We start from the raw sequence: 24,618 nt of genomic DNA on the forward strand, positions 1-24,618 counted from the left end.
GCTCTGCTGAGACATGTATTTGTTGTGAGTATGTGTGCATTTTAAATATGATTTAGCACTTCAGAAAGGCACAGCTATTTTAAACACTTTTGCTCTCACATGTAATTTTCAAGTATTTTTGTTTTTACATCTTGTTGAATTTGTAGAGGGGGAAGGGTGATAAAGGGGAGGCTTACAAATGTTATTGGCAGATCAGTACGCTAGAACAATTATGAAAAACATTTGGAAAAGATTACAATGATCTTGTTATTGTTGTGCTTGTAGCTGAGTGTACAGAGTAGCAATTTTATGTTCGCTAATGGAAATGGACAATAACTGGTTGCAGATGTGGTGAAAGTAGCTTGTTATGCAGAATTACTTTGCTGCTGTTAGTGTTTAGCTGTATAGGGGTGCTCAACATTGTATATACTAATATGTGGGCAAGGTCATTGCCTTGAAGACAGACTAAGGTGCCTGTTATTTATCATATGACATAAATGCTTATTTGGGAGGGAAAGTGCTTATACGAAATAAGATGAGAACAGGAGGATTTTCGCATTAAAGTGAAACCAGAGAGAGCGATCTGAATTATGTCAGTGGAACTTCTCTGCGCTATAAATAAGAGCGTTATATTCATTGTTATGAATGTGATAATACATTCATGAAGATTAAAAGCAAATACGGACCATCAAATATCTGTCATATTAGAAATGACTAAAATAACGATGCAAAGAGCTTTTGCATTTTACGTTGAAGGAAATTGATATGGCTAATTGCAGTAACGTTGCAGTTTGTATTATTTACATCTTAACGGAGAGTATTGTTAAGTATTTGAAACAGCATATGTGAATGCAATACCATGAAAAAAATGAGTCCATGTTGGGGCAACAAAAAAAAGGTATTTCCACAACTGTGTTTCAAGAAGACATTAAACCTCACTGGCAAAGCTTGTCATTCTGAATGGGGAGAGTTTTAAGTGGGTGCTTACCTCTGCTTCTATGAGATGATGTGTCTCCAAACAGGAAGTTCATGCCATGTGTCTTCAGCATGATCTCTTTAAAAGCTGTAAGCAAACCACTTACTTATTTACCGCCTCAGTTAGGAATGCTTACTAGATAAAGGATAAATGGCGAAGAGTCAAACTGTGGCTGTACTCATCGTGTTCTATCCCATGCAGGCCTACTGGTGGGAAAGGTGTTGTATGAATAAAGGAAGGGCTTTGTGCTAGGGAAAGGACTATAAAAAAATTTAATATGGTTTAATTTTCCAGACTTGAAGAACAGACATCAAGTTTGAAAAGCTGTTGATCCATGAAGGAATACAGTAGAGGGTACAAGTCAACTGTCAATTTATTAGTGTTGATAAAGATGACTTAAAAATCTTGGGGAATAGCTCTTGTATCCGTAAAGGAGGATGTAGTTGTAGGTGGGGTAACGTCACAAAGATAAAGTTAAAATTTCACATTTCAATTTTTATTTGAAGATAGTTATTTTATTCTTTGCATAGGTACTGATCCAAGCATAAGAGGCTTTTAACTTTTATATTTTTTTTTCTATCTAATGAAAATAATAATACCGATGGATCCAGAGAGATCAAAGATTTTCTTTATCAGGCTGTGAGCAGATTTTTTTTTTATTTCCGAAAACTAATCCAGACTAAAAATGTATTTGTGATGCACATCCTCTTAACCATAGGCACAGATGTTACTGATGGACAGCGATTCCCAGCTGAAATCCTGCCTGCAAACACTCTCTAGATTAATCTACAATGACAAAATTAGTGCACAGGTGTTTCTAAGAATTGCAGAATAGTTCAGGTTGGAAGGGACCTCTGGAGGTCATCGTGTCCAACTCCGCTGCTTGAGCAGGGCCACCCAGCCAGTTACCCAGGACCGTGTACAGGTGGCTTTTGAATACCTCCAAGGACAGAGACTCCACAACCTCCCTGGGCAACCTGTGCCAGTGCTCAGTCGCTCTTATGGTAAAAAAGTGTTTCCTGATGTTCAGAGGTAACCTCCCGTGTTTCAGTTTGTGCTCGTTGCCTCTGGTCCTGTCACTGGGCACCACTGAAAAGAGCCTGGCCCTGTCCTCTTTGTACCCTCCCTTTGGGTATTTATATGCATTGGTAAGATCCCCCCAGAGCCTGCTCTTCTCTAGGCTAAACAGTCCCAGCTCTCTCAGCCTTTCCTCATATGTGACATGCTCCAGACCCTTACTCATCCTTGTGGCCCTTCATTGAAGTCTCTTCAGTATGACAAGTCTCTCTCGTACTGGGGAGGCCAGAACTGGACCCAGCACTCCAGGTGTGGCCTCACCAGCGCTGAGCAGAGGGGAAGGATCAGCTCTCTCGACCTGCTGGCAATGCTTTGCCTAATGCAGCCCAAGTTACCATTAGCCTTTTTTGCTGCAAGGGTACATGGCTGACTCCTGTTCAACTTGGTGTCTGCCAGGACCCCCAGGTCCTTTTCTGCCAAGCTGCTTTCTAGCAGGGTGACCCCAGCATGCACTGGCCCGTGGGGTTGTTCCTCGCCAGGTGCAGGACTTTGCACTTCTCCTTGTTAAAGTCCTAAAGGTTCCTGTTGGCCCATTTCTCCAGCCTGTTGAGGTCCCTCTAAAAAATGCAAGTGTGTTTGTGCTTTAGAAAACTGCACCTTTCTGCATTCAGTAAGTGGTTACTTTGGTTTATGGATTTCACCAATATGGTGACATGGCTCATTACAAGTCAATGGAAAGAATTCTATAACTTATGGTGGATTGGGGGTTTACTGCTGATCAGCTAATTTCTGGGTTAATGCCTGTGAATGACATGATGCTTGTTCATAACTGGATGATGTGTTTGACAGCAAAGGGTACAAAAATAAATTCCTCTTCATTAATGCCGGGAGCAGGCAGTCAGAGAGTGCCATACGAATGCTAGAAAGATGGACAGGGCTCCACTGACTTTCAGGAAGCTTGACTAAAAAGTTTTTGGTAACGATAAGGAACAATGTGGTTCCTAGTGTGACAGCGAAGGGAGCTATTTAGAACTTTTTCCTGAAAGGCTGATCAACGACAGCTAAAACAAGAGGGGGAAAAAAAACCCTAAACAACAAAAAAATACCAAAATAACCTTATCTGAAATCTTGCTGCTATTTTCCAACGCTAGTCATCTGAGATGAGATGTTTGTGGTTCAGACTGTCACCGCATGTCCCTGATTAGGCTTATAGCCAATTCTTTTTTATGCACTTACCTTTGTAATTACAAGAAATTTAATTATCTTGTTGTAAATGTTTGACTCCAGATCTCATTCTTTGTGGTTTGTATGTCACAGTTGGAGCCTGACCTATTTATTCCAGAAGAATGTCTTTTTGACATCTATTTCTGTCCGGATTCTATGACTACATATGTGAATTGGGTATAAAAAGTTAGTAATTTTTCTAAGGCTGCCTGAAGCAATAATTCTGAAGTGTGAACTATTCTTACTTATCTCAGTCGATAAAATCTGAAATCTAATGATGATAATTCTTACAATTGGATCTGTACTAGTTTATAACAAATTGATTTTAATCCAAAGAATACGCAACACTTTAATTGCTTTAAAACTTAATTACAAATATGTTCGATTTTTTTTTCCCAAGTTGCAAATTTTGCAGAAAATGGGAAACTTAGGGAAATAAAACCTTACTGTCATTAAATTAATGGAATTCTCAATTTGTGGAATTTTTATCTCCTTATGATTCACTAAAGAAGGTGTGAGCTTGGATTGAATTTGTCTTTAGCTTTTTGACTCATCCTGATTACTGATTTGACTTTCATACGATTTCTTGATTTCTTGCCATCTTTTTGACCAGATTTATTGTCAGTCAACACTTTTTGTCCATATGTTGACATACGGTACCCTTTCTGCTGCAGTTGTCTTGTCTGAGCTTGAATAGGTGATGAGTTATAGCCAGAGCTTTTCCAGCTGGTAGTTTGATAACATGATAGTAAATGACGGCTCAGTGTGTCTGGTTCTTTTATCACTTTTGCTGCTGCAGTTGCACAGGCAACCGTGGGGGATTCTTCCCTTTCACTTATGGAAGTGAGATCAGGAGGAGACCTAATACCTCCATTAACTTCACTGTTCTTGTGTGGGCACTTGCTTCAATGATGCGTGCTGTATGGGATACTGTGGGGAGCCGCTTTTTAAAAAAAGAAGAAAAACTGATGCCTGTGGGTTTGTGGTGTTTTTTGTTTTTTTTTTTTTTTTTTTCCATTTTATTTTCTGTGACAGCAACTGATGCAACTTGCCAGTAAAGACAATTGGGAAGTGAGAAAAACGACTTGGCCCTGCTTAGCCTTAAGGTTGCAATCTCAAGGGCAGTGACTAGCAGTGATTGTAGAACGGTGGGTTTTGCGTTCCCTAGGTCTGCTGCACTTCTCGATTGTAAGTCCTGCTCGCTGCCGGGCACCTTGTGCATCATTTGCACCTTGTAGACTCAGCAGGCGTTTCTGCGTACATAACCGTGCAGGGCAGCTTGATGCTGTGAGAGCTAATCCTGGAGCCTGAAGCGACATAGCTGAAGCAGTGTGGCATGGCTGGCGAGGCTAATGACCAGCAAAGAGCTTTACCTGTACTGGTTCTGGCACGTGAGCTCGTCTTTTGGCATGGTGTGGCACGCTGTCTAGTAGATATGAAACCAAGCTTCTGGCTAGCAAGTCTCTATATAGGGGTGTTTCTTCATACAGGGTAGACACATAGGTATTGTCAATGTCCTCTGTTCAAAGTCACGTATCTGATCCCTCAGATTATGAGAATGGTGGCTTTAATAACATATTTTGTCTCTTTTCTTCTTTTTTTTTGTATTAGTTTTCCTCTGCTTTTTTAGCCCTAGATGTGTTTGGATCATATTTTTAAACTTTTCTCTGCAATAGTGATAGCTAGAAAAAGTGATTTATTTCTTTGAAGAAAGCAGAAATTCTCATTTCATCTTTTCGTTCCACCATCTGAGGCATCATGAAAAATATTTTGGGAGGAGTGGGGACTAGATTCATATTAAAAAGGTCTATTGGCAATATAGCAGGCTGCCCGCTTTCTTAGTGGAGTTTCACAGGCCTTTGGAAAATGGGATTACTCAGGTGTTGGACAGTCCTGTGGGATAGTTATTGTAGCTCCTACTGAGCAAAAATCCTGGTTGTTAATCTCTACTCTGCTTGCCAGTTTGCAGTGATGGCATAGCTGCAGAAGGGATGCTGAAGAAGTAAGTTATGGTATGGGGAAGGCTGGAGGGGGATAAGGGAGAAGAGGAAGCTATTTTGGGACAAGATGTTAAGAAACAACAAACTGAAGAGCAGGACCGGTGTTTGGTCTGGAGATATGGTGAAGCTGAGTTCCTGGATGGGAAGAAGACAGAGTAAAATTTGGTGTAAAATCTCCCCAGAAAGGCTCTGTCTCTCTTATTTTAGAAAATTTCTACCGGCAACTAGACCTTCTATGCACAGTCTTACTCTAAATCTAGCAGAAATCAAAATTGTAGAAATATTTTGACTTTGATTTACGTTTTATACAGCAATTTCTATGTGGATACCTCAAGATGGGATTTCTGCTTTGCCATACCTTTGAAGGACCTAATTTTTGGAAATTAGGTGATCAGTAATTCTTTTAATTGGACACAGCAGAACAACACATGACACTTCAAAATGTTGGTCTTCTACCTGCTGTGTGTGTTTGAGTTGAATAACTTCTATCAGTGAGTTATGTAGAATATGAAATAAGAGGAGTAAAACTTGGATTTGCATAAAGCAGGAAGACTGTCTTTTAACAAAAACCTGGAGTGAAATTCTTTAATTCCTTCAAATACTTGGAAGGAAAACTACCATACTTTGAGACAACGTATTTGGAAAAACTACTATAGAATTTTGAGCTTAAGTGCCTTTTTTTTTCCTTTCTTTTTTTTCTTTTCTTTCAAGGCTGGGCATAAAAATGTCCAAGTAGATTAGTTTAGTTTCAATGTTATGGTGTAAAGAATGAATTTAATCTGCTGCCTGCTAGTTTACCAGTGTTGTTACTAGAGATTACCAGAGTTACAGATTGAAACTTATGTGATCCTTGCCATTGCGTATGTTTTCATCAATGTAATTTTTTTAAAATGTTGTCTATTTTCAGAATGGAGTTTTAGTAAAAGTAACAGAGACTTGTCCGCCGTTGAACTGCTCAGAAAAAGATCATGTTCTTCCAGAGAACCAATGTTGCAGTGTTTGTAGAGGTAAGCCAGAGACTATGCATGTTTGGAAGGAATGTAAGTTGCCGATTCAACCGGGGGATACGCTGGAAGGAGCAATTCCTTTTTAATGAGACATTAGGTATCTCTATAAACCTGAGTCTATAATTAGCCTTCACGTAAAACCAGTCTGTGATATTCCTTTGGGTAGAAGACTTACCAGATACAAAGCTGTAATTGCTCTGAATTAGAGAGGGAGACAGAGAAAAGGAACAGCTGGGGGAGAAAGGGCCCAGTATCTCTTAAAAATTCCCGCTGGGAAGAAGTTATGTTTGAAAAAGAGCTATTGTATGTTGCTTAACCTTGCAACCGCACTGAACGTACAGGGTTTTGGAAATGGGTTTTTAAGCTCTCTATTTTAAAATCACAATAATAATGTTAAGAATCCAGTATTTGGAGGTTGATTTAGATCTGAGCTCTCTCAGGACTTATGTATGAACTACGCTGGACAATTACAAAATAAAAATGAAAAAATAACCCTAAAGCCCAGAGCCCCATTTTTCCTCCTTGCAGTGGGGCCCTGAGATGCAGGTTCCTCTTGCTCGTTCCCTTCCAGCCCTGGTGAATCCTGGTTGCACGCTGGACCAGACTGAACAAGCCATAGCTGAAATGTTAGTCGAGGAAATCCCCTTAAATGAGGAAAATGCAGGTATCAAAAGGCTAGAGAACTTGAACAAGCTTTCTTCTTAAAGCATGTTTTAATCATTGAGCTGTTGGGTGAAAGGTGTTAGAATAATCATTCCCTGTGTATATCTCTATTGTACCTCTGTTCTGCACCTCTCCCTTGGCGCTGAGTCTCAGCTGAGCTGAAGGGGACCCTGGTCTCTCAGAGCAGGCCTTGCGTGTCAGCCTTTAGTGACGGACCTCAGAAATTTCAAGCGGGAGGTGTGCGAAATGAACATTAGACGTTTCCAGGCTTAGAAGGTTATTGAGGCCTGCTGGACGACTTGTCTTGCCTGTGTGTAAATTCCTCCAGTGTCATTGTAGATGCCAATGAGGGGGCTCTGAATCTCTCCCTTAGCCAGTAAATATTAATTAATAAATATCCATAGTTAAATATTTACTGAGGTCTTGAACTTGCAAGCATATGCATGTGGTTGCAGGGGCCAGCACATTTGAGACTGCTTGCTGGATCATGGCCTAAGAATAGACACATTAATTTTTTTAAACAGTTTCTAGAAACATCTGTAACTATTTAAGCAAGCAGTAAATGCTGCTTCTTTGTCCCTCAGAGGGCTTGATGTCTTAATGGTAGTTCTTAACAGATGGCCCAGTTTGATGTAGTGCAGTACTGAAAAAATTATCTTCATTACTTAAAAGCATTTGAAATCTGAAAGCTTCAAAGTTGATGAAAGATAAGTTCTGTAATTATTCGGTTCTATTTTATTGTTAATGATAGGTACTCTTTTTAGATATTCATCCCACAACTGGTTTTATTATTTATAAAATAGCATGAATATGTATACTGATGTGATGGTCTCTAGAAGCAAGGAAGGAATTGTACTTTCACTTCCTATGAATTCTGATACGTGGCGCTTTCAAATTGATATGTTAAACTTCCACTTCAGTTCTGCTTTAGCTGACTGCTAAAACAGTACCACCTCCTTTCGTATTTCATCTTTGCTTTTTAAAATTCTTTTGAAAATTATGCTTAAAGATATGATTAATTTTGTCAACTTTACAAAGGCATAAATTGAAGTTAGCATTCCTAAATTGCTTTTTATATCTTGAAGTAGAATATATGCTGCTTGACGCTCTTGCTTCAGTTGCATGCAACCCAAAGTGGTAGTATATAATTTTATCATATATGATAGAGTGCTGGTGTCAAAAATGCATATTTATTAAGAATTCCGTATTTGGTATGGGTTTTATCATGCTAACAGGTGCCCTCTGATATGGCAAGCAGGCCAGAGTTTCTGGTCCTGTCCTGTGCCAACATGTCCTTTACTGGGAAAGGATAGAGTGCTTCTCTGTTTTGCAAGAACGATCTCTTTCAGAGACTATATTCAGTTTTATTGTCCAAGCAAAAATAGTGAGGAAGAAATATTGTCGTATATATAGTCCTGAGTAATCAGAGCGTTTATTGGAAGCCCACATGGATCATTTGCACATCATGTGCAAATTTCGCATTGTAGGTATGATGATACAGATAATTCTTTGGATTAGCCCTTAGCTAGGCCTTTAGTTAGTCAACAGGATGATTAGTAAGCATTTACTAGTAATGTTAAATGAGGACAATAATTCTATGTGAAGTTTATCAGGGCATACTAGTGACTGGTAGGTTCTGTTTTTGTATCAGTTTGTGCTTTCTTTAGTATCTGGTTGTGGAAACAGAAAACTTCTACTGAATTTCACGTTCTGTAGAATTATAGAATGCCGTTGCTGAATTGGGCAAGGGTCGGAGGTTTGCAGCTTGTGCTTTTCTGACTGCAGCAAAGGAATTTCCATTTAATGAAAGGATAAATGTGGGGGATCAACAGAAGGCAAAAAACCACAGAGAAATGTGGAAACTTCATGATGCTGTGGTATGAGACTGTACCCTCTTCAGGGTCTCTGTAATATCTACTACAATAATAGATAAGTGCCTAAAATCAAGTAGGGTATGCAAGGAAAAAAAGAAATTGGTGATGTTTATGGTGATGGAAATTGTGAGTCAGCAAAGGACCGAGTTGAATACTGTAATGTACACAGCTGGTGGGCTTCCCAGATAGTCATTACTGTTTGCAAATGGTTGGAAAAGTAAAGACAGCAAATAATACCTTTTCTTCCTCAGGTTTGCTACGTGAGTTTATAGTATAGCAAAAGCTAATATATTGCTAAAAGCCAATTTCTAGATTTCAGTAAAATGATTGTATAAGGTGTACAGCGAGGCAGGCATAGTATGGAAGAACTCTGCTGTACAGTGACAGTTTATTTTTGTGATTTGATGTTCCTGAATGCAAAAATGGGCCTCATCAGATCTGTATCTAGGATCTATTCTTGAATGTTATGTAGAGTATACCTAGTTTTGCCCTTCATCTGTGTGCTTTAATATAAATGTCTGCTTAAACTATGTGGCCACTTCATACTTTTCAGCAGGACAATGTGGTTATTATTAAGCTCTCTTTTTAGGCTTACAGAAATGTTAGTTAATTTTAAAATTTTACAAAGAATCATTGTGTAATGAGATATATTTTTTAGTACTTTTTTGAGAATCAGTCATTTTTCTTACAGTGTGCCTGCTACATTTTTTTATAGCCCAGGGACAAATCTAATACAAAAAGTAGTGTCATAAAAGTGTTTTATTGTTCCCTTTAGCTGTTTTTCTCCTTGCCAAAGACAGTGTATAATTTTGAAAGAGTGGATTTTCCCTCTTTTGAATGAGCGATTCAAATAAAGTTTCATGAGAGAATTTTTATGTTGTTATGCTCACAATTTTAGTATGTAAGGGCTTAACAGCCCTAGCAGCTTTAGTCACGCCCTCCTTAAAAGAGACTGTGTGAGGAAATAACGAAGTAGTGAGAGCGGTTTGGTTTCTGGAGAAAGTAATTTTTATTTGCTCTCCTGTAATATGGTTTGGCTGATGGATTTAGATTGACTGCTGACGCTGGTCAGCAGGAAGTGGAGAATCCCAGTGGTGAGCTGCAGGGTGCGTTTTACGGTGGGGAACGGCATTGAAATCTGAAAACGGTGCTTCTGCCACCCTTACTTGTGTTGCTTTGTTTTGTTTTAAGGAGGTTTTGATTCTTTCAGTGAGGGGATGAGAAGGCTCTTCAGGTAGCGTGTTTCTCATCTCTCCCTGTCTAGCTGTGAAACTGAGCTTGGCTTTTTCAGCAATGGAATGTTTCTCATTCATTGCTGTGAGGTAACAGTTATTTCAAGCTTTTAGTTTTATTAAGATTTAATGGAGGTTGATAAATATGAATTAGTTTATTTCTAAACATAGTTATAATGTTACTTAGGACTTAGAAAAGCTTTATATCTGAAAAAAACCAAACAACTTTATAAGCTTGTTAGGCTGTGCGGTACCATTATTCTAATGCACACAAATAAGCAGTATGTAATAAGGTCTGTGTTGATATAGCAGCTTGAAAGAATTTAGGAAGTTACTGTTTTATGTCAGACCACTGAGTTCTGGGACCACAGTCTCTGAAGGCGTAAAAACTGCTGTTCAAAGTGCTTCATTGCTCATGACTCATTAAAAACTGATTCAGATCATGAAAGGGCACAATTGCTAGTGCAAATTTTATGACTCTTCCTATGAGTTGTCCCCCAGATGTACTTTACACATTTATGTAGTAATTGTGGGGTTAAATCATAACAATAGTAAAGATTTTGAGGTTGAAATTACCTTGGACCTTTTGAACATTGCTAATGCTATTAATGGAAGCATTGTCAGCATTCTTTTTAGAAGCCTCTGAAACGTGAAACAGTGAAATGTGGATTGCTGAAGGGGAGCTTCTTGAACAGCAAGAGAACCGGGGTTTTACAGGTTTTTTTGAGTGAACAGCTAGGGATATTGTAAGAAGTACAGAAAGCATTACAGAGGTTATAAGGAAATCCTCAGAAAAATGAGAGGCACATTAGTGTTGCCCATAAAAAAGTAGGAAGAGATATGGATAGCAGATATATTGATTCCAGCTGTAGTCTTGAATGAGTTCTTGCATTCTTCAATCAATAATTACAAATATGTTAGGTACTTAAAAAACTGGATGACAGCACGAAACAGCTTAGCGTGCTGCTCTGGAAAGGCAAATTCTGGGGACTGGAACCTGAAGGTGTTGAGAAGCTTGGAAAAAATAAGAGCAATGTTCAGGTGTCCCAAAATGGAATAAATGCCTAATTTTAGATAATCTGACTTGGGACCACTGAGCCCTAGCCAGTTGTGTGGTTCTCGATGCTGCAGAAGTGATAGTTTTATGTCTGATAGCATGAAATCTGATCTTTTTTATAATTGTCTTAGTACATTTATTAATGGTCATTCTACAGTCAGAAGAAAGAAGTAGAAAGATATAAATATGTTCTTAAGAAAAATTGGAGCAAACATTTCAGCAGCCTTGGTAAAGGAAGAGAGTAATGTTATCAGAAATGTTTGGAGAAGGAACAGAGGTCATCAGGTCCATCAGAAATCTAAACACACTCTTCAATATTTAATTCCCCTGTTGGTAGTATCTAATTGTATCTTGAATGTCTTGAATGACTTTGAAGGGCTGTTGTGCACATTTATGACCCTGTGTGTGTGTGTATATGTGGGGAAAATGGTTTCTGACATCTGTTCTGAATATGTTTATCTGTAATTTTAATTCATGCTCACTTGCTTTGTCATCTGTGTTAGGCTGAAATTAGTTTAGATTATCAGAACTATTTAAGATTTTGTGTGCTTCTGTCAAATCCTCTCCAATTGCCTGCTTGCTTGGATGTGATGTTTCTATTTTAAGCCATTTCTTATATTTAGAGAGGAGCTGACTGTCTCAGATAAGACTTTGCTGAATATTCTGAAGTCTCAGTAATTCAGTTATTTTCACCTGGGCAATTGGAATGCATGCCCTCTGCTAGCTGCCACCCGTGGCTGAGATTCAGAGATCTTACTGCAGTGTCAATGGGTGGTTTTGCCATCTGTGTAGGTATTTTAAAGGAACCCTATAATCCATTTCACACCAAAAAATTAATAAAAATCAGATGTTTGCATTCTTTTTCTGTTCTGCTTGCTTGGGGATAAGTAATTGCTCCCATGAATAGATTGGTGTTTAAGTCAGTGCTTAGGTCCTTCCCTGTTTAGGCAGGAATATAAGCGTGGTCGTCGCAGTCAGTGGCCCTGTGTACATTCCTGACTGTTTTGCTGAATAAGAAAGAATGAAAATATTTAGCTAAACTAGACATTGAATTGGGATTATTAAAGGTGAGAAGAATGCAGCTATCTTTATTTCTTCCACGTTACAGTCCAAATATGAGGCGGCCTTTATTTGCCAGAAGAGCAGGAAAAGCACTGAGGCCCAATATGCACTGAGATAAAGTAGATAGCATTTCATTCCTTTCTTGCCTCCAGAACCCCAGCTGGGGAGAACGCAGACCAGGGTCTAAGAAATGCAGGAACTGCACTTCCTTGGTACGTACCTCTTAGCTCTTTCGAAGTGCTAAATGTGCATCTTCACTGCAAAAGACAAGTGCTTGGAGAAGCCTCTGATCCAATCAATGGTATGCCTACCCTGACAGAGGCACAGTGAACCCTTACTCTTCTATGCCATCAAGTACATTTTTTTTTTTTTTTCTGTTGGTTAACCTTAAATTACAGGTGTTTTGTAAAAGCTTGGTAACATACAGTGTCGTAGCACCATGCATGCTCGTAACAGGAATGACTTCCACTTTCCACTCACGGAGGTATTGAACAAGTTTTCTGAAATGCTATGGGAAATTGAGTCACTTTTAATCGGCATTTTCAAAAGGTAGGAAACAGCGTTTCACAGGTCTTTTTATAACAATAAATGCCAAGGCAACCTAGAGGTAGTAGAATCATAGAATCATTAGTGTTGGAAAAGACCTCTAGGATCATCTAGTCCAACCATCAATCCAACACCTCCAGGCCTACTAAACCATGTCCTGAACCCCAGTTCCCTCAGCCGCTCCTCATAAGACTTGTTCTCCAGACCCTTCCCAGCTTCGTTGCCCTTCTCTGGTCACGCTGCAGCCCCTCAATGTCTCTCTTGGAGTGAGGGGCCCAAAACTGAACACAGTATTGGAGGTGCGGCCTCACCAGTGCCGAGTATGGGGGCACGATCGCTTCCCTACTCCTGCTGGCCACACTATTCCTGATACAAGCCAGGATGCTGTTGGCTTTCTTGGCCAACGTGTAGTAGGTGTTCTATCGTTGTGTATTCCTAATGAGAGGAGAACAATAAAAAGTTCTTTAGAGCCTTTAATTACACAAGTTACAGAACTGGAGCGTTACTTTTTTTCTTCTATGCTCCTTTAACAGCCTTCAAGCTTGAAAACATAAGAAAGAGTCTGATTCTGAATGGAGACAGTTCATATTTGAGTTGATAATAAGGGAACAAAAGCAATACAGGTTTTTCTAGAGAATTTTTAACAAAAGGTGACAACTCTCGTGGTACAAAATGGGTACTTAGGGTAGTAGTCGTATCTACTGATGAATTTCAGAGGTGGCAAATAAACAGTGAAGAATTCTTAGGGCTATGATGTGATACTGAAAACTAATCAGCGGCTTGTGCTTGGGAGAAAGCACTGTTAGAGAAGAGCGGTTGATCTGGGGCTCGGGACTCGTGATGAGAGTTAACCCTGAGAAGCCATCCCTTTGGCTAATTGTAAGTGTTAAATTTGCCATGAACTGATCACAGGGTAAAATGTTGACTCACTGGGATAAAGAAAGCCCAGAATCAAAGGGGTTTTGGTGCAGAAAGTTGTATAAGGACTATTGTGACTAAAACATGCTGAGAAAGATGGAAAAATAATTTTTACATGTTTGGATGAGAGGGAAACATAAATAAATAAATATATAAAATTAAAATATCCTAAGACAGTAGTAACAATCCACGCTAAATGAAAATGTGGTATTTTTCTAGTGCCTAGCTTAACACACTGATATGTTACATTGGTTCTGAGCAGTAGTATCTAGCAATAATAATCAAATATAAAACTAATACTGTGTATGAGTTCAAAGGAGAATTATTATTCTAAAGGAGCAGGAAATAGACTAGGATGTCATAGTCTTAGGGGAAACAGTGATAAAGAAAATGTTCTAAAACTTGTTGTCTCTTGGATATTATCTAGAATGCCAACAGAATAGTAATCCTGCTTGAGGAGTATAAATTAGATGCTGAATGGATAAGTTTGGAAAGATGGCTTCCAGTGTATAGTTTTGATTGTAATTATAAAGGCAAAAATGAGAAGTCAAATACTATGATTGCATAAATGGCTAGAGGCAGTGTAACTGCGCCCTTTTTTTACCAGTATAAAATGTACCCAGGCTTGACAAGGCTGTATCTGGAATACTTGAGTGGTTTTTACCAGGCTGTGAAGTGAATGAAGACTAGAAGGGATATCTGCAGTTTTCATTAATGGAGTTGGTTCTTTTTCGCCAGCTGGATTACAATGAAAGAACGAGCTAACTGATCACAAGGAAGGTACCTTGGTTGTTAATAACATTAATCTGAAGTTTAAGTGTAGAGTTGGATGTTGACACGGAGAAAGTGTCATCCTTGCTAACAAGTGTTATGTTCTTTTAAAAATGACCTCACAACCCAACATTAGATGATCAGACTCATAAAGTTGGAGTGCACTAAAATGACGAAACCCGAGTTTTACATTAGTAGATGACTGAAGTGCATGTTTAAAAACAAATTAAAAAACCCCCAATGAACAACAGCTTTAGGATAGCCCTATGAAAATTTGCTTACTGTAGGTGAAAACTATATTTAGTATAAGCTAAAGTCTTCCGCAGTTCCTTAAAGAATATCAGAGCAAGGAATACGAACAAAGATCTGAATCTGGCGTTTAGATCTTAGAAGTCCAGGTTGTCTTTTTCTTAGCTGTCTTTAGGGGACGTTAGCAAAGTTTAGGATCAGTGAACTAGAACTTTTAGTTTGCTCCTTTATGACCAGGCAGAATTGGCAGAAACTGTGCTTGTATTCATACAAGTGCAAGCTGGAATACAAGTAGCTGATGGTACGTCTGGGTTTCTGGTTTCCCTCCTTCCAGGAGAGAAAAATCCAGAAAAAATAAGAATTACCAAAATGACTGTTTATATATCTCAGGCAAATAGAAATTGACTCTTGGATATTAATAGAGAAAAATCCATCAAAAATACACCAATGGGGGAAAAAATTTCCTGTTGTCAAATTCTGTAACGTATTTACTTAGCTTTTACAGTACTTCCAGTGGAGTGCCTTTAAAGAGATAAAGTTGCAATTGCTTTCACTTTAGACTTCAGCAGAGAGAGATTTTGACACATCTTTGAGAAATATTAAAAATCAGGAAGAAAGAACTTCAGCCAGTTGTGCCTTTATAGAAGAAAGTGGGAAAGTTCATCATGTTTGTTGAAATGACGTTGTATGGAATAAAAGAAACTGTTCACAAAGAAGCTACTCAGAATTTGTGTCAAGGAGAAAGGAGAGATTAATAAAAATTCTCCCCTACAAAACACGATGCATGGATGAACTATAAACTGTAGAAACAGTCCAACTAGTTTTTGATGACAGAATTACAAGGCAGTGCATGAGGTTGTTTTGACTACCAGTATAGATTTGTGTTCTAATGCAGTGTCTCATTTTTGCTCTTCTAAAAGCATGCTTGATTGCGCATAATAAGAGAACTGTGAAGGATTTTTTTGATATTACACTTTATTATCCCTTCGGTGTAAGTTAGTATTACGCTTCTTTGCAGTTGGAGATAAGGTGGCATTTTATCCTACGTAGGTTCAGTAGAAGACTAATGTATTGTCATGGCTTCCTGCTTTGAAGTTGTCTTTTCTCCTGACTAAAACTAGTCATACAAATAAATTTTGAACAAAATGGTTTTACTGATAATGAATTGATGGAGGAATCCAAAAAGCCCGTGTGCACCGGATAGGTTTATAGAGGGAATTTCTGGAATGTAGCATGCCCAAGTTTTTTAGAGTAATACAGTCAACGTAAATATTAAACCTGAATATCTGAAATAAACATGTTTTAATACCAGGTTGCATGTCCCTTGTATTTCAGGCCATAACTTCTGTGCAGAGGGACACAGATGTGGTGAAAATTCAGAGTGCAAAAACTGGAACACAAAGGCTACTTGTGAATGCAAGAACGGTTATCTCTCCGTCCAAGGGGACTCTGCATATTGTGAAGGTAAACAAAATATTCAAAGACCTGTCCCCTTAACAACCTGCTCGGAAACATAGTGTTAAATAAATGGTTGACAAATGAATTTCATTGCAAAGTTCAGTTGCATGATGGTGAATATCACAAGGGCCCTTTTTGCATTCATAAATATGGATTGAAGATTACAAGTGGTGCTGGACCATTCAGGTTACTTATCTATGGGCGTACTTCATTGTTGCAGTTATGCCTTGGCACACCATGGTCATGCTGTCATTAAAATTTTTAAAATACGGTTTTTCAGGCAATAGCACCTGCCTTCTAACATGGTTTTTAGAGAACGACATCTTTATAAGATGCATTAATTTAGGAAGTGGGAATTCTGCTGACATTTGTGGGAAAGGTAAGTGTGAAGGTGTACTGAGGCTTGAATACAGAAATGATGATCTGCAGTCCTTCCTGACTTCGTTCTGTGGGCCAGGTACTTTACTGAAATGGTTTTCCTATGATACAGAAGAAACCTATTTCTTAGAAGAGCGTAGCTGAGGTACTTACGTTGATGTATTATTCCATCACAGGAACGAATGCAATGGGGCATTATTCTCCTTTTTGTTTCTCAGTGTTTTCTAGAGGTTGCTGTTATTTGCAGCTATGATGTACTTATTAGAAACTAAATTGATGAATCAACATATACCACATTCCTTCCTGCCTTTGCATTGTGGGTTTTTTTTTTTTTTTTTTTTTTTAATGCCCTTGTATGTCAGGCTGCAATATTTAATGTTTTGGCCATCATAGAAAGTTTTTGAGCTACTTTGTAAAAAATATTTCCCTAGATTCTTTTTCCAATAGTACTGGTGATGGAAGGAAGATGGCATTTTTGACAAGCTGTTAAAATATACTGTAAGAATTGGAAGACAGGATGAAAGAATAAAAAAAGACATGCGTGGACTGGGCTTAAATGATCCCACTTTCATAAAAAGACTTTTTAGTGTATGTAAGTGAACAGGACTGTTTTAAATAGCAGTTTATAAAGCTGTTCAGTAAATTGCAACTTTGAATCTTATGGTATTTAGTCAGGTCTCTACAAACAAAAATTTGAATCGCCCTATAGATGCCCTTTCAGTGACTGGGAAAACAGTTTACACATTTCTTTTTAAAGGTAGGCAGCAGATATACTGTATATAGAGAAACGTTTTTGTACAAAAAACTGTGAGAAGAGCTGCTTTATAGGTATCGCAAGGACTACTCAGAGGACAGTAACAAGGCTCTTCATCAGCTATGAGACAGAATCCAGTATTTGTTCTTTTTTGCTGTTTTAAATAAAATCGGTGCTTAGTGTTTTTATTTACCTAGTAGCAGACTGTCCCTTTTTTCCTCTATGGAAAAAATTTAAACAGCTTGACTCAAATAATTTTGGAGATGCTGGCAGTGCATTAGTGGTAGTGGTGGGGAAAAGAACGAGCTTTTTGAAGAAATTAATGGGAATTGCAACGTATCTGGTGTATGTTGCATTAAATTTTGGAAGGGCAAATCAAATCCCTGACTTTTGTGCATGTGGGTGAAACATGCAGCAAAAGAACGAACGCAGCTGCTTTTGCTGCCTGAGACCGTGGGATAGATGAGAGAGGGGCTTTCTGCATGTTATGAAATTATAAATTTGCTAGAAGGAGAGCAGTTCTTAAGAGGTAACGTAGAGAAGTGAAGGCCCTTTAGCAAGGGGAACTACAGACTGACGAATCGATTAGCCAAGAGGTGACTCCTTTCAGCCCTGTGAAGAACTTCGTTTCACTCCTCCGAACAGCTTTCTGCAAAATCTCTTTATATGCCTCTCTAACCTCATGTCTCTCATTTATGTGTTCAATCTGCTAAATGGAGTCATTTCATAGTTGCCTGTATAGCGTTCTCAAATGCCTGGTGAAGCTGTGATTTAAATAAATGAGGTCAAAGGCATGTATCTGAAGGTAGAATCTGGCAGGATGTTGGTATTGTATAGGGGTGGATTTTTTTTTTTTGTGCTTTTGGATTTCTGTGTGTACTGTGTAAGAATTAAATACGTACAACACCTGAATAACAAGTACTAAACATACAAAACACCTGTGGAAGCAAACTACCATTCTCAGCTGTAGTTCTGAATTTGTTTTCATCATTCCTAAGCCTCTAAACTTGAAAGGCATGTAAGATTACTGTTTCCTTTGAGATGGCGAGGTTAAACTATTTCATACCTGTGACGTGTGCTGGTAAGTGACACCTTAGTTCAGAGTGCTCCAGATCATTAACTTGGAGCTTTCCAGATTTCTCATCCCTTCCAGTGTACGTGAAACGCTTGTGCACGTGAATTCTAATGTATGGTATTATTTTACCTTACCTATGTTTTTACTGTTATTTCTGCTCGCTCTTATTCACACAGTTTTGTCCTGCTTGACCTTATAGCATCATTTTGACCTTGTAAGATCTCTGAAGAATTGTGTTTGAGTCTACTTTGCTTTTTCACATGTATTTGTGTCTTTTTCTTTTTTTAACATTTCATATTCACATTTGCAGGATGGTGGAAAAAATTAAAAAGATTCTGTCAGAGAATTGGCATCAGCAAACTTGTAAAATAACAAAAATCCGAGAGGCTTTTACTGTTCGTTCTCGGTAACTACTTTTCAAGTAGTTAGCTCTCACGTCAGCTCCTCATGTCAAAATATACATGTAGGGTAACCACTCACTATATGTATTCCATTTCTGAAATAACATAGATGTGTTTAGGGAAGACAGTTTCTGAAAACAAACAAGTAAATGAATGAAGGAGGTAAGTGGAGATTCTCTGTGTTCTGTAAAAGCAATGTATTTCACTTAAAAACAGAAAGGTTGGGGGGGGTTGACATTTGCCTACTTGTCTTGCATGTATGAGACATAATTAGAGCATTCATCATTTGCAGAGAGACATATAGAGATATTTCTGTTAATGATGTTGACTGAGGTTTAACTACTGATGGGGATACTTAGGCACAAGCGTTGAACCAAGCGTCCGTTTATCTCTGTCACGTATGCATGGATAAATTCTGGGAATCGCACAAGTAGCTAGAGAGTCCAATGTCTGCAGGATGCAAGCGTTCAAGTTGTAGCAGCATGTGCACGCTTGCGGCTATGACTTTTTAGCACATGACATATGAGCACCTGTGTTGAGGGCTGAAAGTTGCATACATGAGAGTTAGTTACAGATGGTGCGGCAGTTCAGTGGCAAAACCAAGACCAAAATGGGGAATTCATTTGAGTCTGTCTCATGCTGATTCTTCCAGACACGTTGTATGGTGTGTACAGCAGAGCTGCAAATACTTTGTGGTACTTCAAAGCCAGAAAACTCTGCAGTCTGTGACTACTTCACAAATACTAATAGGACAGTCCGCACAATACAAACTAAGAGACAGGAAAGTGTCAGCAAATGGAGAGTCCGAAACTCAGAGATGAAGTAAGAAAAATCAAGCCAAATCAGCTGAAAGTCAGGCTTGTGGCTAGCATGATTATCCTCACTTTCTAGATGCTAACAAGCAAAGAGCCCTCTCTTCTGAAAAGAATTGGGTGATTTTCTGCTATATATTTCACAGTGAAGAGCAAAAGCAGAAGGATTTTTTTTTCCCCGCCACATTTCAGTTCTGTATTCTGTATTACCTTCTTAGCTTGATACTTTAACAGCCCTTTTGTACCTCCAAAGTTGTTACGTTGGTGGAAAAGTGATTATTACCTAATTGCTGTTGAGATCTGATTCATTGCGAGAGCTGTTTAAATCTGAAGTGGGATGAATCTCCCAGTTAGGATAAATGCATGCCTCTTCTCACTGACAAGAGTGCATGGAACAAAAGAAAATTAGTATTAACCTTCTGTCCTTCATGCACAACTACTTAACGCCCCCAAGAAACATCTAGTAAAAGTGATACAGTAGCATACGACAAGATGTCTTGTCAAGTTACACAGCATGTGCTTAACCAGTGTCACCAGAGAATGTTCCTGTGATAATGGGTATAATATAAGAAAGGATCCATTGACTGAAGTGGACCTACAAGATTAACATTCTCATTCTATGGCTATGTTGTAGGGTGTGCTTTCCCTCTATACCTAAGTAGGATGACACATACTCTCTAGGATATCTTCCAGCTGTTGATGTAAAGAATGTAAACAAGCTGTGTGAATCTGAGTTGGTCTTTTAGGAACAGGTAACAAAATAAAGCTGTTTTACAAGAATATAAGAAACCGAAACATCTTCTCTGGCAGAAGCAGCCTGTTAGGCAGTGGTTACGACAGGATATTTCAGGTGAGTCTGCTTTGCTCTTAAAGAAGAGGCCAAAAATTCTGAGGCCAAATGTAGTGTTGAGAATGCCTCATATTGGCTTTTTTTTTTTTTTTTTCTTTTTTCTCCTTTACCGGTAAAGTTGCATGGGTTAATAATGACAGGAGAAGATCTGTGAAGAATATATTTCTGTGAGACTAATTCAGGCAGTCTAGTTAGTTTCCTTATATGACCTGACCCTCAAGGTCACCTTAGTGCTGTTACCTCAGCTCAAAGAGTTAATGAATTAAATGCTTTAATATTTGTCAAAACTCTTCCCATTTTTTGTCCTGATAGAATGCTCTAGAACCGCTCGTGACTTTCATTCAGAAGGACCTTGACTAAGAACTCTTTCCCTTCTGTGCTCCAAACATGTTGTCTGGATTTGTTGTTAACAAATTATTGCTCATTGCAAAAAATGTCACATAAGCTATGACATACTAGCCGAATTCAGAAAACCTGCTCATTTTGTAGGGTAAGGAAGAGTTACGATGATTTTACTGGGCTGGCAGATTTTGGGGAGATGGCATGAAGATGAATGAAAGTCTTGGGAGAAAGCCGAGTGCTCATTTGCCCCTGAGCGTGGACCCAAGCACGCAGCATGGACAGACCAGGCAAACTGTCCGCCTGATGTGCCATACCACCGTGCGGTGGTCTCCTGTAGCTTCTGCTCCCTTGCTAGGCATCCAGTCTCCCTTCTCCAACAGCCTGGTACTGCACAAGGCACCAGGAGAGCTGCGGGCAGGCGGTGTGGTTAGGGTTACAGACATCTCCAGTACCGGCTGGGAGCTCTGCTTTCAGGCCAAGACCTCTGAAGACAGACTAGGTAAAGCTTCGTATCTCACTTACTTCAAATTCAAAGGCTAATATTTTTCTTCCTCTTCTTTTGGGTTTTTTTTTTTTTTTTTGGTCTGTTTTATGTATTTTGATTTAGAGGTCTGCAAGTTAGTTGTCTCAGTATTTGAGCTTGTAAAGCAAGAGGTCCCTTTCTTAATTATCTTCACTTTGTAGAACAATATCATTTCCCAACACAGGAGTGTTGGTTATCTTATATACATAAGGCTATCAAGCTCTCAACCTGAGAGAGAATAAGCTTGGAAGCTCAGGATTCTGCTGCTAGTTATTTTAAAAATAAAACCACGTTTAATTTCCTTGTAATTTGTAAGTGTGTTCCAGACACATGCAGTGATCTTTACTGCTTTCTGTTTCTTTTCCTTTGAACTTGATGATGTCAGATGTAGTCAGGAAATTCTTTGCAGAAAGATAGATATGTAAATACGTTGAAAAATTCTGTTCTGAAGATACTCACATTAATGTAGGTTTGGTCAGAAAACGTTTGTTTGCTGAAAGTCATATAGAAAAAAATAGTTGCAAATTGCAGGGGAAAAAGGTGTGTTTTCCCATTGTCACAGAAATCAGGAAAAATTAGCCTCTTAAGATTAATGATTTAGTTCCAAATCCGAAGACCTCGCTACCAGCACGCTTTAATGAAAAACAAAACCAAAAGTTTACTTCTGTTGCAAAACACAGAGGAACAAGAAGATTTTTCATCATACAGTGCGGCTTTTGTTATGGTTCTGAAGATGAAAGAGCTTCATAAAGCTTACCTCTAATGTTTTAATCCTTTGACTCATCACATCCCGTATGTAAATAGCTGTTTAGCGTGCAGAACTTTTCACGAGCAGTTTAAACTGAAAAAGAATAAATCCAGTCCTGCATATGGCCTTCAGAGTAAAAGTCTGCTGGCAATCCACTGAGTTTCCACAGCCGATGTTTTTCTTGCTGTATAAAGTAAGTTGAATTTTGTTGAATTTTTCCTCTCCTCCTCTGTAGTGATTTCATTGCAGCTGTTCTAATTTCACTGCACTGTGGCTGGGGAGGTGACATTAACATTATGCGGTATCATATAAACCTTCTGTGTGGCAGTGATGTATGACTGTGGTTTTGGATGGCGTCCATTGACTTGACTTCTGGGTCAGCTTTTAATGATAATCCTTCTGTTTGTTGTACTCTCAAAAAACCTGCCTCGCAAGATGCCCGTACGTCCTGCAGTCATTATTCACTGTATACTACAATAAACTTATGTTCTGCGCTGCGTAGGTGTATGTATATGTATAACTGTACATGCCGGATACTTCATGAAATTACCTAAAATTAAGAAAATGAGGCAAATGTTGGTGGCAAATGACTATGTTCATTCCAAATGCACTGAATTTTTCTCTATGCTGAAACCATAGCAAAGAGGAGGGCAGGAGAAAAATCTAAAAATGTTACAGTCAAGATCATCATCTCTGCCGCAAAGACTACCTCAATGGCAGCGTTTCAGTTGGAACCAAGTCCTCACATGGCGACTTAAAAAAAACCCCCATCACAACAAAACAAGAAAAAACCCCAAACCACCCCCCATGCCAAAAAACCCAAACAAAACCCCCACCCCATCCCCCCCCTTTTTAGAAACATGTGACTTGATGCCAGGTTGTTTTTTTAAAAGTTCACGGTTTCTTTGAAAGGCCCTTGTCAACCTACTTTTAAGACTTCAGTTACCTGACAGCGTCAACGTTAAACTCGCACTCATGTATGTAATCCTATTTATCAGTGGAAGTCCCTTCTCTTGGTGATATAGTGCAAATAATACATTTGTCCTGCCTACTGTGTTCCTAGAGAAAGACTTTTTATTTTAAATGATAATCTTAACCATGGCGTGAACTCAAATTCATCTTGTGTAACGTGATCAAAAGGCAGGCACTTGTCAGTCAGTCTCCTGCGTTTGTGGGTTTATGGACTTTAATAAATGAGACTGCAGTTTCCTTGTGCTGTGAGCTGCTAGTGGAGGAGGCTGAATTAAAAAGAAAATGGACCCTGCCCCCCGCCAAGTAAATGCATATGTTCAAAGGCAGAGATGATATACTTGCTGGTGGACAGAAAGTTTTCAAGCAAAATGTTAAAATTCTTACACTAAGAAGATTCAGGAGCTTGTTGGAAAATGATGTTTATGCCTTATATGGCTCTAGATGTATTATTTGTGTTATCAAAACTGCTTTTATATTTACAAGTGAATTAGTTTAAATTCATATTCCAACTACCAAACCCTGGAAAGTGGAATTATTTGCCATCCCCTGGAGAAACTTTAGTTCTTTTGGTGTAATGTCATGCTGAGATTTATATGAAAATAAATTTTAATTTCTAATAAGGTAACCATATGTTTTGGAGTTGTTGTAATAAAGTGTCATAAATAATTATGGCTCCAAAGAAATTCAGCCTTGCAACTGTCAGTTCTTATGTTAGTAACTTGCATTTGAATAGATTACAATCATTGCTATTAAAGGAAAAAAACCTCTTCACCCCTTCAGAATGGCAACGAAAATCTTGCTCTGAGGCTGTTGAGATTTTTGTTCACATGGAGGGATCGGGGATGCTGTCTCCCCTTCAACAAATGCTCTTGCATGTGAGGGTTGCATTCTTCTGAATTGTGTTGGACATCATTTGCTATCTCATATATAAAGCTTTGCCTTTTACCTTTCGTTACTAGCCAAGAATAGGCTGATCATTTCTAATACAGAATGAAACAGTACTGGTCTAGGTCACTGTCTGTCTTTAAGCACTTCACTGTCTCTCCAATCTATATTTGTGTTCAGCCTCCAAGATCTCTTTTTGTTGCCCACATTCCAGATTTGGGGGCATTCGGGTATTTTTGAGTTTGTGGAGGGGGCAGGTAGGAGCAGAGGCGGAATGGGCTGCCTCTCTTTAGGACAACCTCTCGAGGAGGTGGCCTGGAGTTCATGAGTGCCTCATAAACTGCACTTTCACAGCCTTCATTTCTAACGACTCTGTAAAAATAGAACTTTATCTCGCTTTTAGATGGGTTAAAGAAAAGCCCGGTGACATGTTGTTGGCTACTAATTGTAGCAGAATCTGACTTAAAAGCTGGACAGTAGGAGAAAAAGAAAAAATTGTATGTTCCTGCTGCGTCAGTGTCGTTATCTTTACGCTATAGTGACCCTTATAGCAGATTGTCCCCATTGCATGTTCCAGGACTGAAAGAGGGAGAAATCCATGCAATAAACAGTGACGTGATATGTACGTACTAACCCTCGTGGGCAGAAAGAGCTCTTGCTGCTCTTTACCCATTAAGCCTTTGTATTGTTCCCAATATTGCCAAAATTCTTTCTTCAAATTATGGCATGGTGTAGCTCCTGTCACACTTCTGCTGACATCAATGAAGAAGGGAAAAATTTGGAAGAGTTTTTAGTGGAGCTGTGGCAGTTTAGACCAGGTAAGTGTTTGCATCAGACATTTGGCA

At 38.8% G+C, this 24,618-nt stretch overlaps 1 protein-coding gene across 1 annotated transcript in view; it reads left to right on the plus strand.

Moving 5' to 3' along the window:
• The window catches only part of NELL1 (neural EGFL like 1), a 215,005-nt gene that overhangs the window by 11,514 nt on the left and 178,873 nt on the right, over positions 1–24,618 (plus strand). The window contains exons 6-7 of the mRNA XM_075501602.1: positions 6,104–6,203; positions 15,911–16,039. Coding sequence (XP_075357717.1) covers positions 6,104–6,203; positions 15,911–16,039 — 229 coding nt within the window. The remainder of the gene's footprint in view (positions 1–6,103; positions 6,204–15,910; positions 16,040–24,618) is intronic.

The sequence above is a fragment of the Mycteria americana genome, chromosome 5, assembly GCF_035582795.1.
Source record: "Mycteria americana isolate JAX WOST 10 ecotype Jacksonville Zoo and Gardens chromosome 5, USCA_MyAme_1.0, whole genome shotgun sequence".
Lineage (NCBI taxonomy): Eukaryota > Metazoa > Chordata > Aves > Ciconiiformes > Ciconiidae > Mycteria > Mycteria americana.